General features: G+C 35.6%; 1 protein-coding gene across 5 annotated transcripts in view; it reads left to right on the top strand.

Annotated features, from left to right (window-relative positions):
- Nucleotides 1-15,477, top strand: part of TDRD12 (tudor domain containing 12) — a 68,592-nt gene that overhangs the window by 7,480 nt on the left and 45,635 nt on the right. For 4 of the 5 annotated variants that reach the window (XR_013938458.1, XM_080552721.1, XM_080552722.1 and 1 more), the window contains exons 8-24: nt 530-728; nt 1,242-1,318; nt 2,349-2,407; nt 3,169-3,229; nt 4,787-4,891; nt 5,322-5,507; nt 6,214-6,367; nt 6,690-6,817; nt 7,408-7,599; nt 8,706-8,834; nt 10,096-10,213; nt 11,019-11,155; nt 11,246-11,466; nt 11,634-11,733; nt 13,000-13,187; nt 13,557-13,767; nt 14,291-14,383. Coding sequence is in view for 4 of the 5 variants with exons in the window: in XM_080552721.1 (XP_080408847.1) it covers nt 530-728; nt 1,242-1,318; nt 2,349-2,407; nt 3,169-3,229; nt 4,787-4,891; nt 5,322-5,507; nt 6,214-6,367; nt 6,690-6,817; nt 7,408-7,599; nt 8,706-8,834; nt 10,096-10,213; nt 11,019-11,155; nt 11,246-11,466; nt 11,634-11,733; nt 13,000-13,187; nt 13,557-13,767; nt 14,291-14,383 (2,358 nt within the window). In the remaining variant the exon portion in view is untranslated. The remainder of the gene's footprint in view (nt 1-529; nt 729-1,241; nt 1,319-2,348; nt 2,408-3,168; nt 3,230-4,786; nt 4,892-5,321; nt 5,508-6,213; nt 6,368-6,689; nt 6,818-7,407; nt 7,600-8,705; nt 8,835-10,095; nt 10,214-11,018; nt 11,156-11,245; nt 11,467-11,633; nt 11,734-12,999; nt 13,188-13,556; nt 13,768-14,290; nt 14,384-15,477) is intronic. The other variant, XM_080552723.1, reaches the window with a different exon arrangement.

The raw sequence follows: 15,477 nt of genomic DNA, 5'->3' as shown, positions 1-15,477 counted from the left end.
TTTCACACCTTTTGTGTTATATTTAGAATATTTTGCAACTACTTTATTCAAGTGTCTTTAAATACCCGTTCATACTTGCTTTGGATGGGGCTTTGAGCAACCTGATACAGTGGAAGGTGTCCTTGCCCATGGCGGGGGGGTTGGAACTAGATGATCTTCAAGGTATGTTCCAAACCAAACAATTCTATAATCAGACTGAGTCCTCAAACCTTCAGGGGGGAAAAATAGCTCCACTTGTCAAAATGTTTAACTTCTGCCAATAATCTGCTGTAGTTACTGTCAGACTTAAGCAGCTGTACTGTAGTTATAAAATAATTCACATGCATCTGCTTGGAGCACTCAGTGTTAAAGGCTGTTAATGCTGTGGTCTTTGCCATAGGCAATAACTTTGAAGGTACATATAAAGTCTAATGCCTTCTATCAGTTCTAGTCTATCAGCTTAGGTGTTGCTATAATTTAAAACTTAAAAAAGATATACCCTAAATAAGTATGTGATTCTGGTCAATAAGGATTTTTTTTTTTTTTTTAGGTATGCATTAATGATGATCTCGTCTCAAAGAACTTTGCTCGCTTTGTGGAAACTGAAGAGAATACTGGAAGTCCTGCAAAAGATCAAGAGAACCAGACGTCGTTAAATGTTGAGTCTTTTCCAGTAAAAATCGTTAATCCTACACTTGCTTTCAGGCCAGTGCTGTTCGAGGAGAAAGTACCAATGAATCTTGAAACAGGTAGGAACCATGTATGTCAGAAACAATCAAATAGACAATATGCTATGTGTCTTTAATTGATATATTGAGCACGAACCTACTCTACTGTCTCAGTTTGAATCAACAATTGATCAAATGGTATCCTAACAAAAGATGCTTATGACTTCACAAACAGTCATCAAATCACCAGACGTAGGCATACTTTAACACTTTTTTATAGTATACAAGATAAAGGAAGGATGAGAGGTGAGTTCCATGGGCATTTGTTGATATGTTTAATAGCATTAGATATTGCTGGAATTACTTGTGTAGTGCATTACTGTTGTTTTTGAGTTTGGAGGGGATTATTTGAACAGAGGTACTTGTACAACTGTAGGGTTTACTGTAAGTTGTCTCATTTATAGTGATTAGAATCCTTGCGATTAGCAACTGATAGAAGAAACTAAACAGCAAATCAGTGGCAACTCACTGTAAATAGCAATATTGGCTTTGTATGCGTTCAGATAACTTAAAAATTTCTGATTATCTTTGTAGGTCATAGTGTTTCTAGTTCTTTTCCTAAAAAGACGTACCAAAGGTCAAGCAGGGATCTAAATGAAAGTACTGAATCTGTAAGTATCATATCGTGTAATAAACTGTCAAAGGTGAATTTGATTAAGCATATATTGGACAGATAAGGAATGCTGTAGTCTTCTAGCTGTTTCTTCTATGTAACAGATCTGGGGGACTGTAGTAATTGTTGATAGCGTTAAATTGGAGTGGAATGTTGTTTCTTTTCTTTAAATTGCAGACCATTAAAAAAAAAAAAACAACACTAATCCTTGAAAAGGTTGTGCCTCCTTTTTTACTCCTTTGCTGTGGTTATATGAAGATAAGAGCTGTCTACAGTAGGACTTTCAGTTTTCTAAATATAAAAGAAGGCAAACTTTAATGCTGCCCTGAAAACAAAACATTCTTTATGCTACAGAATGGTTAACGTTTATTGGAGTTCCTTCTTATTCGTTGAGTAGTGTAATGCCAAATTACCTTTATCAGCCACCTGAGTGATGCAGATCTTTGACCAAGTCATGCCTGTTGATTGCTTGTGATAAAAGATGATTGTTAGAAAATCCCCAGTTCAGAACTGAGTATCTTTTGGATAAGTCTGGATATAGTGTCTGCTACAGGTTATTCCACTGAGGATTTTCACTGTTGTTCAGTTTACCTTCATGTGCATTCACCTGTTTTTTCCTCCAGTCTGAGGTGTACAAACTTCTCATTTTTTATTTTTTTTAGAAAGATGTTTAAGAACTAAGCAGTGTGTGTTCATAATAGTTCAGATCCACGTTAGGGCTATTGCTTGAGATATGACTATGACCCAGTGTTTTTTTTTTTGTTTTGTTTTGTGGGCAATGTTCTTGTCATGTGCTTGAAAGAAAATACTGTTCCATAGTAAGTTAGATAATTTTCTGAGGTTTGCTTCATTAAAATTGTTTCCTCAATCAGGCAGACGTATAATTTGGTACAAAGAGAAATCCAAAATACTTGGAAAATCCTACAGTTAAGTAAGAAAACTACTTTTACCTCAGTAGGTGGAAGAAAAACTTTCTTGAACAGTATTTTAGTGCAAAGAAAAAAACAGTTTTCATCTTTTCTTGATAGATTGTCAAAGTATTTCCGGGCTTGCCTTGCAAGGAAAAGTCAGCTGGTCACACAGACAGGTATGGTGCGTTGTGATAAATACCTGAAATGGTTATGTAATCAGAGGTTTAGGTGGCGGTGTATGTTTTGAGTTACTATTCTTGATCACTTAAGAGAAAAAAATGCATATGCATATTTTTGGGCAAGAAGGGAGTTTGAAGCTGTTGATATTTATTCAGAGTACAATAAAGTAGTTCCTTCTCAACTATGGTTTAGCAGCAAATATTTGATGGGGAAATATTTTTCTGCACTCTAAACATGTTAAGTTGCTTTATTATATCAATTGTTAGTGTGATTTTATATTTTCAATTCATATTTAATTGAATTTGATTGGTGCTGTGCTTTGATTTACTACGATGCAAATCAGTTGACCCATACTTAATATGCCTGAGTTGTTTGAGTTTTTTAATTCAGTATCTAGCTGATGGAAAGAATCGTTGTTTAATTCCTTGAAACTTTTAAGAAATATTTCTTTCTACAGTGATGTTTGATTTTTATTTTTTTTCCTCTAAATTTGAGAAAGCTACTAATTTTCTGTTACAAATCATTGTTCAGGGTTATATTCAGATACTAAAAAGCAAATACTGACTTCAGTTTTCAAAACTGTTTTCTTTATTTCTGTAGTCATGTTAGAGGATTTTGCTCCTCAGCATAGATAATGCATGAAAAATATTTTGAGAGTGAATTGCTTCTAGAATTTAGATTTTAGAGATATTGGTGGTATTTATAAATTGTACTTTGCTTTTGCATTTGTTACATTTATTATTTTCCCTTTTTTCAGGTTCCTGCAGTTCTTAAATTCTGATCCTCTGAAGACTCGTAAAATTGAAGATAACCAACAGGTATTTCAGACGTTACCTTCAATTTATATTGTCCTGTGCAAATGTACTGGATATGTCTGGAAGGTTTTGTTAGTGGAGTGAGGGGCCACAGAGGTGGTCTTTAGAAGGAGGTTAAGGGCTGATGTCTGTTGGCTCCACATCAGGCCCAGTTCAGGCCAAAGCTGAGCCAGTCAGCAAAGTCGGTGGCACCCCTATGAAAACATACTTAAGAAAGGGTAGAAGACACCAGGGGAGGAGGAAGGAATGAAAAAAAGTGAGAAACGGTACAGGGAACACCAATATATGAGCAACAGAGGTGATCAGTGCTGGAGCAGGTACTTCTGAAGGGTCTGTAACTAGTGGAGGATGCACACTGTAGAGAAGTGAGATGGAAGGAGCAGCGAAGACAATCTGCTATGTTCTGACTGCAGTGCCAACTTGTGCTGCTCGCTGCCTCAGTGATGCAGCTGAGTGTAACCTGTGTTCTCTTACAAAGGGAGAGGAGTTTGGAGAGAAGTTGAGACTGGAAATGAAGGAAGAAAGGTATTTTTCCATCAGTGTGCAAATGTTTTGTTGTTTTTGTTTCCTAATAACCAAGTTGATACTCAAATATTTATATTACTTGGCAACAAATTAAGTTACCTGAAGTTGAGTGTGATTTGTGTGCATCAGTAGTTGGTAACAACCCTGTCTGTATTTTAACATCTCTTGCTCTCCTCCTGCTTCTCCACCATCCCGATGGAAGGGGAGAGTGAGCAAGTGGCTTGTGAGTGCTTGGCTGTGAGGCCAAGCCACCACAGTGGATTTTACCAGTAATTTTTTATTAATTGTGGTTTTGTTGTTGTAGTTGAGCACTAAGTGTGCATCCAGCATCTAATGCTTTTTTTTGAGTACCTTAATTAGAATAGCTCAGTCAGAAGCTCAGGTCATTGAGACCAACTGCCTGACCCCTTCTGGGATAAAAGAAAGTTGGAGTATATTATTGAGGGCATTATCCAAGTGCCTCTCAATCACTGACAGTCGTGGGGTATCAACCATCTTGCTAGGAAGCCTGCTGCAGTGTTTGACCACCCTGATTAGAAAAAAATTTCAAATACCTAGTCTGAACCTCTTCTGGCCCAGCTTTGTGCCATTCCTGTGCGTCGTATCATTGGTTACCAGGGAACAGAGATTGGCAGCTCCATCTCCATTTATCCTCAGGAAGTTGTAGAAAGCAGCAAGGTCACCTCTTAGCCTTCTTTTCTCCAGACTAGACAAACCAAGTGTCCTCAGCCTCCCATAGGACATGCCTTCCAGCCCTCTTACCAGCTTTGTTGTTTCTCTTAAGACAGTTGTGTTATGAAGGTCTTTATAAATCATTCATTAAGAAAGAAATACTGAGCATTTGTCTCATCACTGCTCTGTGTAGCTGATCAGTATGTATGAATCACATTTAAAATGTATTTACGATTTGTTTTTCCTATTTTTTATCAAAATCTATTTTCTTAAATACAAGAAGTGCTCTTGAGTCATCGTAAGTAAACTAAAACCCTTTTATTTTGTGTTGCCTTCAATACTATCTTCTACTTATGGTTTCAGAGTTCTCACAGTCTTACTGAAGAAGGGAACTTTGTCTTTCTTAGCAACAAGATTGAGCCATCTTCAATTCTGGAAAAAGCACCACTTTATGATGATCTGAAAAAGGTAATACTAATATCTGATTTTACATTGAATTTCTTCTAAGGATGATATGTTTCAGCCTTAAATACTAAATATGTTGTTATAATAATACCTTATTTTGATTGAGGAATGTCTAGAATGTTTTTCATGTGATCGAATAAATGAAGACACTTTAGAGAGATGCTGACAGACACCTGTAAGAATTTCTTACAGGTTTCTGTAAGGTTTCTACAGGTATATCAGCTGTTGGCGTAAGTTGTGTGACTTTAATTTCAATGTCATAATTTAACTCATTGACCCCAAAGAATTTGTTTTCATATTGCATGTTAAGAATATTTATCATGAAGTGGGTCAAAAAGTTCTTAGATCACATAGTGTTTTGTCTTTTTTTTTTTTTTTGTCAATATGTAAGTACACAGTGTTCACATGGAACTCTTAATATCTCTTTCTTTAGGAACTTACTCGGGAAAAATTCTTAGGCCCTACCTTCACAGAATCTTACTGTTGGCCGCCAGTTGCTCGAGGATGTGATGTAGTTGCCATCTCACATCAAGGAAATGACCCTTTTTTATACATTCCACCAGTTCTTACGTTCTTACAATTGGGAAGCTGCTACAAAGCCTTGCCAAACAGAAATGGAGTATGTATATATTAGAGTAATATCAGGTTTTCTGTTCTAAAGTGCAAATAAGAATAATAATTCAAAAAAATAGTGGGGGTTTAAAATGTTTATTTCTAATATGATCTTTGTATATCTTCATGATGTTTGCCAGTTTATAGGCCCTTCGTGTAAAGGCTTGTGGAGATGGACTGCATGAAGTCTAAAATGATGACTGCATTGGAAGTTTAGACTTAGCAAGTTATGTCTAATAAGTGGTTAATGTTATAGCACTTCGATTCTTAGGAAGGTTTGTTTTAAAGGAGTTAGTCTGTTTTTGCTAAATTCAAATATGTATTAGCTGTTTGAAATACTGTAACTTGTTTTGTAACTTGTCTTAGAGCACAGAATTATAGAATTACTGAGTTTGTAAGGGACTTCTAGGTGAAGATTGTATGTTACTTGGGGTTGTACTAGACTGTGCTGCTGCTTCTGTTAAATTTCTGGACTTTTTACGCTATGTTACTGCATGCATCCTTTTTGTCTTCAGGTAACCTGGCATATGATTCCTTGGGTCTGTAGCATCTGCATTAATGAGATGATACAATACTAAAAGATTGAGTTTTTAAGCACGTAAAGGCCTGTGTTGCAGACCTTATTTTTTTTCCTAAATATTGAGATGTTCAGAATTGTAAGAACTGTACTTCTTGTCTAATACTGTGGTGTAAAATTGTGTATATGTATGTAGCCACTAGCACTTATTTTATGTCCTGGCTGGAAGAAGGCACAACTTGTTTTTGAGTTGCTGAAAACTTACGGCAGATGTTCCAGACAGCTTCATCCAACGTTGATAATACTTGGGCAGAATAAAAAAGAAGCTGAAAGAGTGAAAATTCAAGGATGTAAGAATACTTTCTATTTTCTGAATCATGCTTGAGAACAGTGTTACTGGCACTTAGTGTTAAGGAACAGAAATAGATATGTTTTTGTTCCATTGCTTGAGGTTTGACCTATGACAGTGGGCATTTTAACTGCCTCTTTACAGACACTTTTCAGTATCTTATTCTGCCTGAATGTATGCAGAATCATACAATTTTGAAGGGGACCTCAAGAGATCATCTGGTGGTCTTTTTAATAAAATTGACCTGCCCTACAGTGTTTTTTACTTGTGTTCTTTGAAATCATAAAAGAAAAATGTTAACAGTCTTTTCTTCTGACTTGTAGGTGATGTAATTGTGACTACACCATACAGCTTCCTGAGACTGTATGAACATAAGTGCTTATTGTTTTGTAGACTTTGCCATCTTGTTTTTGATGAGATCGAGGTACTGTTCTCTGAAGCTACTGAACAGGTAAATGGGTTATGCATTCAGATGGTAAAATGCTGTTCCAGTTGTTCTGCATGTGGCAGTCTTGTAGATAGTGGAAAATGATGCAAATACTAACCTTCTTCAACCCCTGGCTAGAGTATAAGTTGAGAAGGAAATGGAATTAAAAAGAAAAATTGTATCTGTATATTTCTGACAGAACAAAACACTGGAGAAGTAGAGCTTCGGTCTATTAATCTAACTTTTTTTTTTCTAACTATGAATACTTGTATATACATTTTTCTAGTAGATTTTATTGGCGGGGGTTTACCGAAGCTGCTTCTTCAGGTGTTAGCTGTGATCCTTGATCAATTAATACAGTCAGTTCCAGGGAGGATATTTGTGTGCACACGCACACCGTTCTTTCATGTTCTTTTGGAACTTTCTTCTTGCTTCAAAGGTGTTCAAATAATAGGGCAAAAGTGCACAAACTCTTTTGGGATATAAAATTTGAGTCTTTTGTGTTGTAACGTGAAAAAAAAAAACAGTATGCTGGAGCAATATACACACCACTGCTTTTAAAGACTCCTTGGAATAGGGTAAGAGGATGATAGATTTTTTTTTTTTCTTTATAGGTTTTTACCATATTAGATTGCTACAAGAAAACCATTATTACTGAAGAATGGGAATATTTACCACATCAAATTATTGCTGTTGGAACTCATTGGAATAAACATATAGCACGTTTAATAAAGGAGTTCATGAACGATCCCTATGTTGTGATAACAGCTATGGAAGAAGCTTCTATTTATGGAAATGTACATCAGGTAAAAATTTGGGGGTGATGTTGCTATTGGTTTTCCAAGATGTCTTTCTTGTTGTCTGTACTGATCAAGCTCAATGTATATAACTGTTCTTTGTTGTAACTGGATAGTGCAGGAGTCATAATTCAGGTTGCTCAGGTGTACTTCCCACGTATGAACTGCGGTGATTCTTAGAAAACCTTACTGAATGAGGTGATGGTCATTTACCTTAGTTTCTAGGACTGGGGTGAAGATACTCCCTCAACTATTTCCATACTCTTGCTTATAAGTCTGGATTTTACGTGAGTGTTCCCAAATAGTATAGTTTGTGACAAAACTGCTAGAAAGTTGTTTCAACTATTAATTATATATGGCAAAACTACAGGGTAAGTTTTCCCAACACAGAGCTATTAAACCTTGTTCTACTGCAGTGCGCCATGCAACAAAATAACTTATTTCTGGAAATCTTAGGTCAAGATATTGAGTGTTTCTAAGTCTATATTTAATTTCTCGTAAATACAGGGTAGCCCTTGAGAATAATACAAAATGTAAATATGATCTGAATTTTTCTGTGTCTAAAAATAATTTATAACTTATGCCATAAATTGGGGATTGAGCATACTTGAAAGACTAGATGTTCTAAGCATCGCCCCAAATTGGAAAATGTACCCCTCCTTGTGAGAAATCCAGTTAGAAGTTTGGCAGGACTGATAATGTCAGTGTTTAAATGGTTTAGTGTTTCAGCTGAAGCAGGATGTTTTTTGTAGCATGAAGGTTTTCAGTAGTACTTCAAAATGCGATACATAGATTGAAAGATTGAAAAATCATCTAAAATTAAATGAATGAAAAATCATGTCTGTCGTTTCAATGGAGCATTTCATCAAACGCTTAAACATGGGTGTTTGATTATGTGATGTAAATACATGCTTCTGGAAGGTATCAAGTGGATGTCCCATGTGAGAACTGTATATTCTGTAAGCTTAACAGAAGAGCTACCACTTATTCTGTTTTTCCTTGATTCAGGCTGTATTGTGTAACAATGCATAGTGTTCATTAAAATGAAGAATTATGTTGTAAAATATGTTTAGATTACATAAATTATCAGTCAGCTATTTTGTGTCGATTTCTAGGTTGTGCAGCATTGCGTGAGCAGTGAGAGAACTGCTATATTACTCAAAATACTGGATTTTACCCCTAATCGTCTTCAGAAGGTGTTGGTTTTCACAGATTCGGTAGATGAAGTAGAAATGGTACATCAGGTAACAAAATAAGTAAACTTAGATAAGCGCTTTTTTTTTTTTTTTGATTGTTAACATATAACAAGCTATGTGTACTCAGCATTTCAGAAAGACAAACAGTTTTCCTGCAGTTGATCTTTTTTCAGGTAATGCAGCAGTAGAGAGCAATGGAAAACAAAAAATATCCTCTGTACATTCATTGTCTCTGCTAGTCCTTGAACAGTATGAAGCAAGAGAGGAGAGCTGTCAGATTTCACTGTGAAGCAGTACTGTTAAAGCTGGACAGCATGGTGGGGATATTTTTTTACTAAAGGAGGCAGGCTATGAGGATATTAGAATGAAAACCTTTAGCAGTGGTTTCAGGGGTGGGATAGCAGAAGACTATATGGCTAGACTTTTCGGATCTAATAGGAATAGATATGTCAGTCCTGAAACACAGAAATATATTCTCTCCCAGAAGTTGGAATAGATCCTGTGTTCTTTGAAAGATTCTTAAAACGTAATTAGTGTATCTGGACTGCTTAGTCCTTGAAGACCGGTAACAGAAACCAATCTGATTTTGTCTTGAGACTTTGTTTTCCTTGAGTGTCCGAGGGTTAAATTTCTTCAGGCATACCAAAAACACCCCCTGCTCAAATACCACCACTTAAAAGAAATAAAAGTTTGTCAATGCTACAGAAGTACTGAAGGTTTTAGAAGAACTTGTTTGTAGTAATCCTTGTGTACACGAACTTCAAATACGTTAAGTGACATTAAAAAAAAAAAAAAAAGCTTTAACTTAGTTCTTTATACGTGCTTTCTTTCTAAATAACAAAGGCTTTTGTAGTGATTAATTTGTGAACCTTGAATTGACAAATATATAAAGCCTTATTGAGACTTATTTATTCATGCAAGTTAAGTGTGGGAGATCAATGAGGGTTTTTAGCACTCTTTGAGAGTCTGAAATGTGAGCCTGTGTGATACTAGATAATGGAATCCCCTTAGAACAGAGAGGTCATCTTAATGGCGGGAAAAGCTTCAAATCGACCTTGCACCTTCCTAAACAGATGCTTAATGTATTAATCCGTAGGAAGCCAGGCTTTATTAGTTATCATTTTATACAGGAAATGAGTAAGCTTATTTTTCATATAAATAACCTAAGAATTCTACTAATTTTTTTTCCATTTGCCTTCTATTTACAGTAGCTGTAGGGTATGCCAGATACTACTAAGATACACTGTTAGACTTCCTCAGAGCTGTTTCTGTTGTATTGCAAGAATGTGTAACTTTATTTTGTCATCAGGCACTGAAGAGCAACTCAATATTTGCCTTGAAAATACATAAAGAAAAGGAGTTTAACTTCATGTATGTCTTAGAGTACTGGACAAAAAGCTATGCTTCTGGTAATCATGTTGTATTAGGTGAGTATTTTCTTGTTTTCTAGTTGTCTATTTGTGTTTATTTCTTCATGGTGACCTATGTTCTACATTAAATACTTGAACTAGGTTATCTTGTCACTTGGTTATCTTTTTACTTGTTAGTGCTGCATCTAGTCTACTCCCCCCCCCCCTCCCCCCCCGGTCTCAGGGTTAAACTGCTGAGAGGGAAATCATCAGGAAGCCTTACTTATTAGATGGAGATTAAAAGAGTTGTTTGATTTATTAGTTACAAGAACCATTAGTATTTCAGAGAATTTCCACGGTTTCATGATCCTCTGCTAATACAGAGGATATTTTCAGTTTGAAATTCAGAACGTCTGAAACCTTAACATAATTGTTTCCCCCTGTGTTCTGGTAGATTTTTTTTTTTTTGAACTCTTTGCAAGAGCAAAGACTTAACGAGTTTTAAACTTAATTTTTCCCTTTTATCTGTCAATAGAAGATTAACTTAATTGTATCTAGAGGTTCAAAGTGTTAGCATTTCTGCGTTACTGGAAGTGTTTTCTGTTTTCTGAAGTATTTGGCTGTGGCCTATTCTTTCTTTGATATTGTTACAAGATTCAGATTTACACAGATTAGAAACTAACATGTATTGCTGTCTGCCATATGCTTAGGAAATGTGTTGAAGAAACGTAATGCTTTATGTAAGTGTATTGGGAAAAGATTTTCCTCAATTCTTAAGTAAGTGGATGGGGAGAGGGAAACAGGCATTGCAGATGTGATCTAATATTTCACATGCTTAAAGTCTTTCGGTTCCTTTACATTTGTGTTTAAACCATGTGTTCAGTTTTAACAGATGACTGCATGCAGTTTTTGGGAATTACAGATGCATCTTGCGTGATACATTTCAGTTTTCCTTCTTCTCCAAGAATCTTTGGTCAACGTCTATATAACATGTCTGACAACTTCCATAATGTGATAGAGGTTTGTATAAATCTTCAACAAATTAATGTTAACATTTGATAACTATTTGGTGGATAAATAAAAGCTTAGAAATGCATGCATATGTTTTAGGAATCATCTGTAGATCAGGAACATACAAAGGCACGGTCAGTCATACTGCTAACAGAAAACAACACATGTCATGCTCTTGGGATCCTGCGCTATTTGAAGCGTGCTGAAGCTGAAATTCCCCCGGAACTGCATGATTTTACAGCCAGGGTGCTAGAAGCTGAAGAAGAAAAGAAGTTTGCAAGGCCACTGTGCACCTATCTTAAAGCATTTGGAATTTGCAAGTAAGGAAATACCACATTTTCCTAACATTCATACTTGTGCAAGAAGGAATTGTGTGCCTTGAATGATGACTGCTTCTACTTACTTCATAAATTTTCCTATTGAGTACTTTCATTCAGATCAGATCTTGCTCATGATTTTTTTAAAACTTTTTTTTTTAAATACACAGGAATAGAACAGTGTGTCCAGACCGTCATCAAATTAATTTACAAATAGACATGCTCCAGAATATGCCAAGTAAAATTACACAAACATCTGGACTTGTGACAGTAAGTTATTGTTATTTATCTTGGTTTTGGGTACTAAGAAGGCAGGTCTTAAATAGGTACTTAAGCATACTACATATTTTTAACATTTACATTAATACTGCTGTAATATGTGTATAATATCTCAAAAACGTTTGCTGGTGTTTAGCTTTTTTCTTCTCTCCCTTGAAGGGGTTGCAGCATAAATATGAATTGTGCCAGATTTGTCCTTAAATTTGCCCCTTGGATGAACTGCTTCCATAATCTTCCTGTCCTGTCTTTTGCAGAGTTCAGGTGCATTCAGCTCATGCAGTTAATGGGCACTATCAGTACCCAAAGGTCAATGGCTGCAAGAGTAGAAAATAAGGAGAAATGAGTGTATTTTTTATTTATTTTTTGTCACTCCACTTCTGCCTAATATAGAAGTTTTTCTTGGTAGGTATGAGTTCAGATTCTTTGACAAGCTGTATCTAGTTTTTGTAGTGCCTAAGGTCAGGACTGATTTCATGACATCATCTGCTTGCTTCTGCTGACTACAGCATTAACAAATCAGCTAGCAGATCAGTTATCACTTTGATAAGTATTCCTTTGTTAGGAAATATTAGAGTGTGTTCCGTTCTTTAAGAACTGAAGTCATGTTGTGCTCTTTTGGGATTTTTATGAAGTGGAAATCAAATGTCTGGTCGTCTTACTATCTGCATTGTATACCTAGCTTTATTTCAGTATTTCTATGTGGTATGACGTTCAGACAGTACACCCAGAATTTTATGCAATGGAGTTGATAATAGTATAATCTTTGTTTTTTATTAAAGCAATTCTTAGTGCAAAATTTTCAGAGTGATGGCCTAATAAAGAGAGCAATAATGCAATGCCATTACATGTTTCCCCAGTCAGCTCTTTTAAAATTCATCTTAAAGTTGGAGAACATTAAGAATTAAGCTAGGATGGTGTGGAATGCCTTAGTAGTTGGTAGCTTCACAGATAATAGTGTAGCTCACTGGTGTTCTTTTAAGTGGAATACCGCCAACTGAGGCTTGATGGTTTTTGTGCTATATATTTCCATCAACTGGAATATGGTCAGTTAATACTATTTATTATCTTAAGAATAATATAGTAATAATACATGATCTTCTGAATGTGTGTTTGCAGTAGTCTCTCTGCCTCCTCTGTGGGTTGTGAATAGATGGCTGACCTTGAATATGAAAACTTACACATCTCCACATCTCATTAATTTGAGACATCATCGGTCCTTTTTTTTTTTTCCTTCCCTAATACCTTTTGTTCTTTCAGATACTGCCTCTCCACATTGTAAATGCAACAGACTACTTTGGTCGTATAGTAGATAAACAACAGGACCAATATACAACTCTTGCTGAAGAAATCAATGAATATTTTAAGGAGACGAGTAATAACATTCCCATTAAAAAGGTGGAGAAGCTAGCTCTGTATGGATTATGTGAGGAAACACTTTTTCACAGGTAAGTGTTGTGATGTTTTTTTTTAATTTATTATGTGCACTTTTATATAAGGAAAAAAGTTATCTAAACCTTTCATTGTTTTTTTTAAAAAAAAAAAACCACTTAACATCCACCTCCCCATCCTGCCCTGAAAACAGCAAAAAATCACTGCTATATTCAGATCAGTCTTTAAAATACCAAACACATACTTTTTAAGTTACCAAATGGAAAATAAATGATCACACATGCACATATGCATATGCCCACACAGAATTCAGTATTTTACTGTGAATTTTTTTTTTACATGTGTAGATTTAAAAACAAACAAACAAACTTCTTACAATTGATTGGATGAATACTAATTCTGTTATGTTCTCCCACTATATGAAGGGTTCAGGTGGTAGAGACTCCTCCAAAAGAAGAAGAAAACTTGTTCTTTAATGTCAAAATCAAGTACATAGATGAAGGCAGAACACGTCAAGTTCAGAGCTCTCAGCTTCTTCACTTACCTGCAAGATTTCAGCATCTGCCACCTCAGGCTGTGGAATTTATAGTTTGTAGAGTGAAACCCATTGATAATGAAATTGAATGGAACCCAAAGGTAATATTCATCATCTTTTTTTCATAGTATTTCCCTTAGGTTCTTTTATGTGTTTGTTTTCTACAGGAAAACAATTATGAACTGCAGACTTAGTTATCAAATTTAATTGTTTTTAGTCTTATCAATAAATATCTGTTAGTGGTCCAGATTCTAAGAAGTTGACTTTTAGTTTTTGTTTGCCTGAAAAATAATAAAGTGAAATTTATGGGATTTTCTCCTATGTGACTTAAATGCTTTCTTCCAGAACAAGTTATTGCTACTTTTAAGTCTGTGGGGAGTAATGGGAGGGCAGCCTCTGTAAATTGACCTGTGCTTGGGTAGTCTTCTATTAATAAGTTCCTTCCTTAAAGACTTAACAGTACTTTAATCCATGGTAAAATTACAGTATTTCATCAGTTTAACTCAAACTGTTTTGATTTATTAAATACTCTTATTGTTAAGCTCAGATGATGTTCATTACAATTCAAATAAATGCAAAGTTACATTGGTATACATCTCAAAGGTGGTGTTTTGTTTTTCCTAGGTAACCCATTATATTCATCACAAAATTAAAGGAAAACCACATGAAGCAAAAATAGTACTTACCCTAGGAAATACAGTTTGGATTGACCCAATGGTAGGTATGGTGTTGTTGAGTTAAAAAAGGAGCACAGACAGAAATATATTCTGATTTTAATCTATGTAGCATTCACGTGTAACTAAGCACTGGAACAGATTGCTCAGAGAAGTTTTATACTCTCCATCCTTGGAGATACTTGAAGGCCCATCTGGATGCAGTCCTGGGCTACTGGCTCTGGGTAAGCCTGCTTGAAAAGGGGGGTTGATTTCCATGACTCCCTCCTCACAGCTTCAGCTTTTCTGCAATTAACGTGAATGTTTGTTTATAGATGGAATATATGGGAGTGATTAAAAATTGAACTGTAAATCTGGAGAGCTGAAAATGCGCCAGTAACAGAGTATCAAATTAATTATGTCATCCAGACTATTTCATGAAGTTAAAAACAAAAGTGTTTTGTGGAAATACTATTAAGCTTTTTGTAAAATCATTTTTGTAGTTTGCTACACGTACCTCCGAGATAGTGATGCTTTGGTCCTCTAACATTGTTTGCTAATCTCTAAGACCTCTTACATTAGGCTTAGTTTATTCTGTTTATATTTGTAAGCCTTTGCTGTCTTTTCTGGTTCTTGCACCAGTGGGAGTGGGACAAAAAGGACGTGCCACCTGTTCACACTGAGAATGATGATTATTGTATAACTAGCTGTATTGTGTTGCTGCTGCTGTTTCAGTGATGACGATGCTGTTGGCTTTTTAGATTTGATGATCTTTTCAAATTACCTTCTTGTTCTTTTGTTTTTTTTCTTGTAACCCTTTTTCCTTAGCCAGTTTTATTCTAAGCTTTTCTGCAAATTTGAAGAACCCTTTAAACTTCTTTCCGTAGTTTTCTTCGTCAGAATAGGAAGAATGAGTGCTCTTAGTTTGGGTGGGGGGGTTTGTTTTTAATGCTTTGCTGCCACTAACTAACATCTGGAAGATGTCTTGGTCTTGCGGAGCGTTAATGGGTAGTATTGTGAGTTTTTCATCATCAGCTGCATTTCTTTCTGTTGGCATTCAAAAGAAAACCAATAAACATCAATTGGATATAAAGGCCTTCTCTCATGTTGAAGATGCTGAAGTTTTTGATTTTGTTACGCTATCTCATCTATCTCATT

The sequence above is a fragment of the Anser brachyrhynchus genome (genome assembly GCF_964034855.1).
Source record: "Anser brachyrhynchus genome assembly, chromosome: 12".
Lineage (NCBI taxonomy): Eukaryota > Metazoa > Chordata > Aves > Anseriformes > Anatidae > Anser > Anser brachyrhynchus.
The sequence above is the reverse complement of the archived record's forward strand: the minus strand, read 5'-3'. Positions and strand labels throughout refer to the sequence as shown.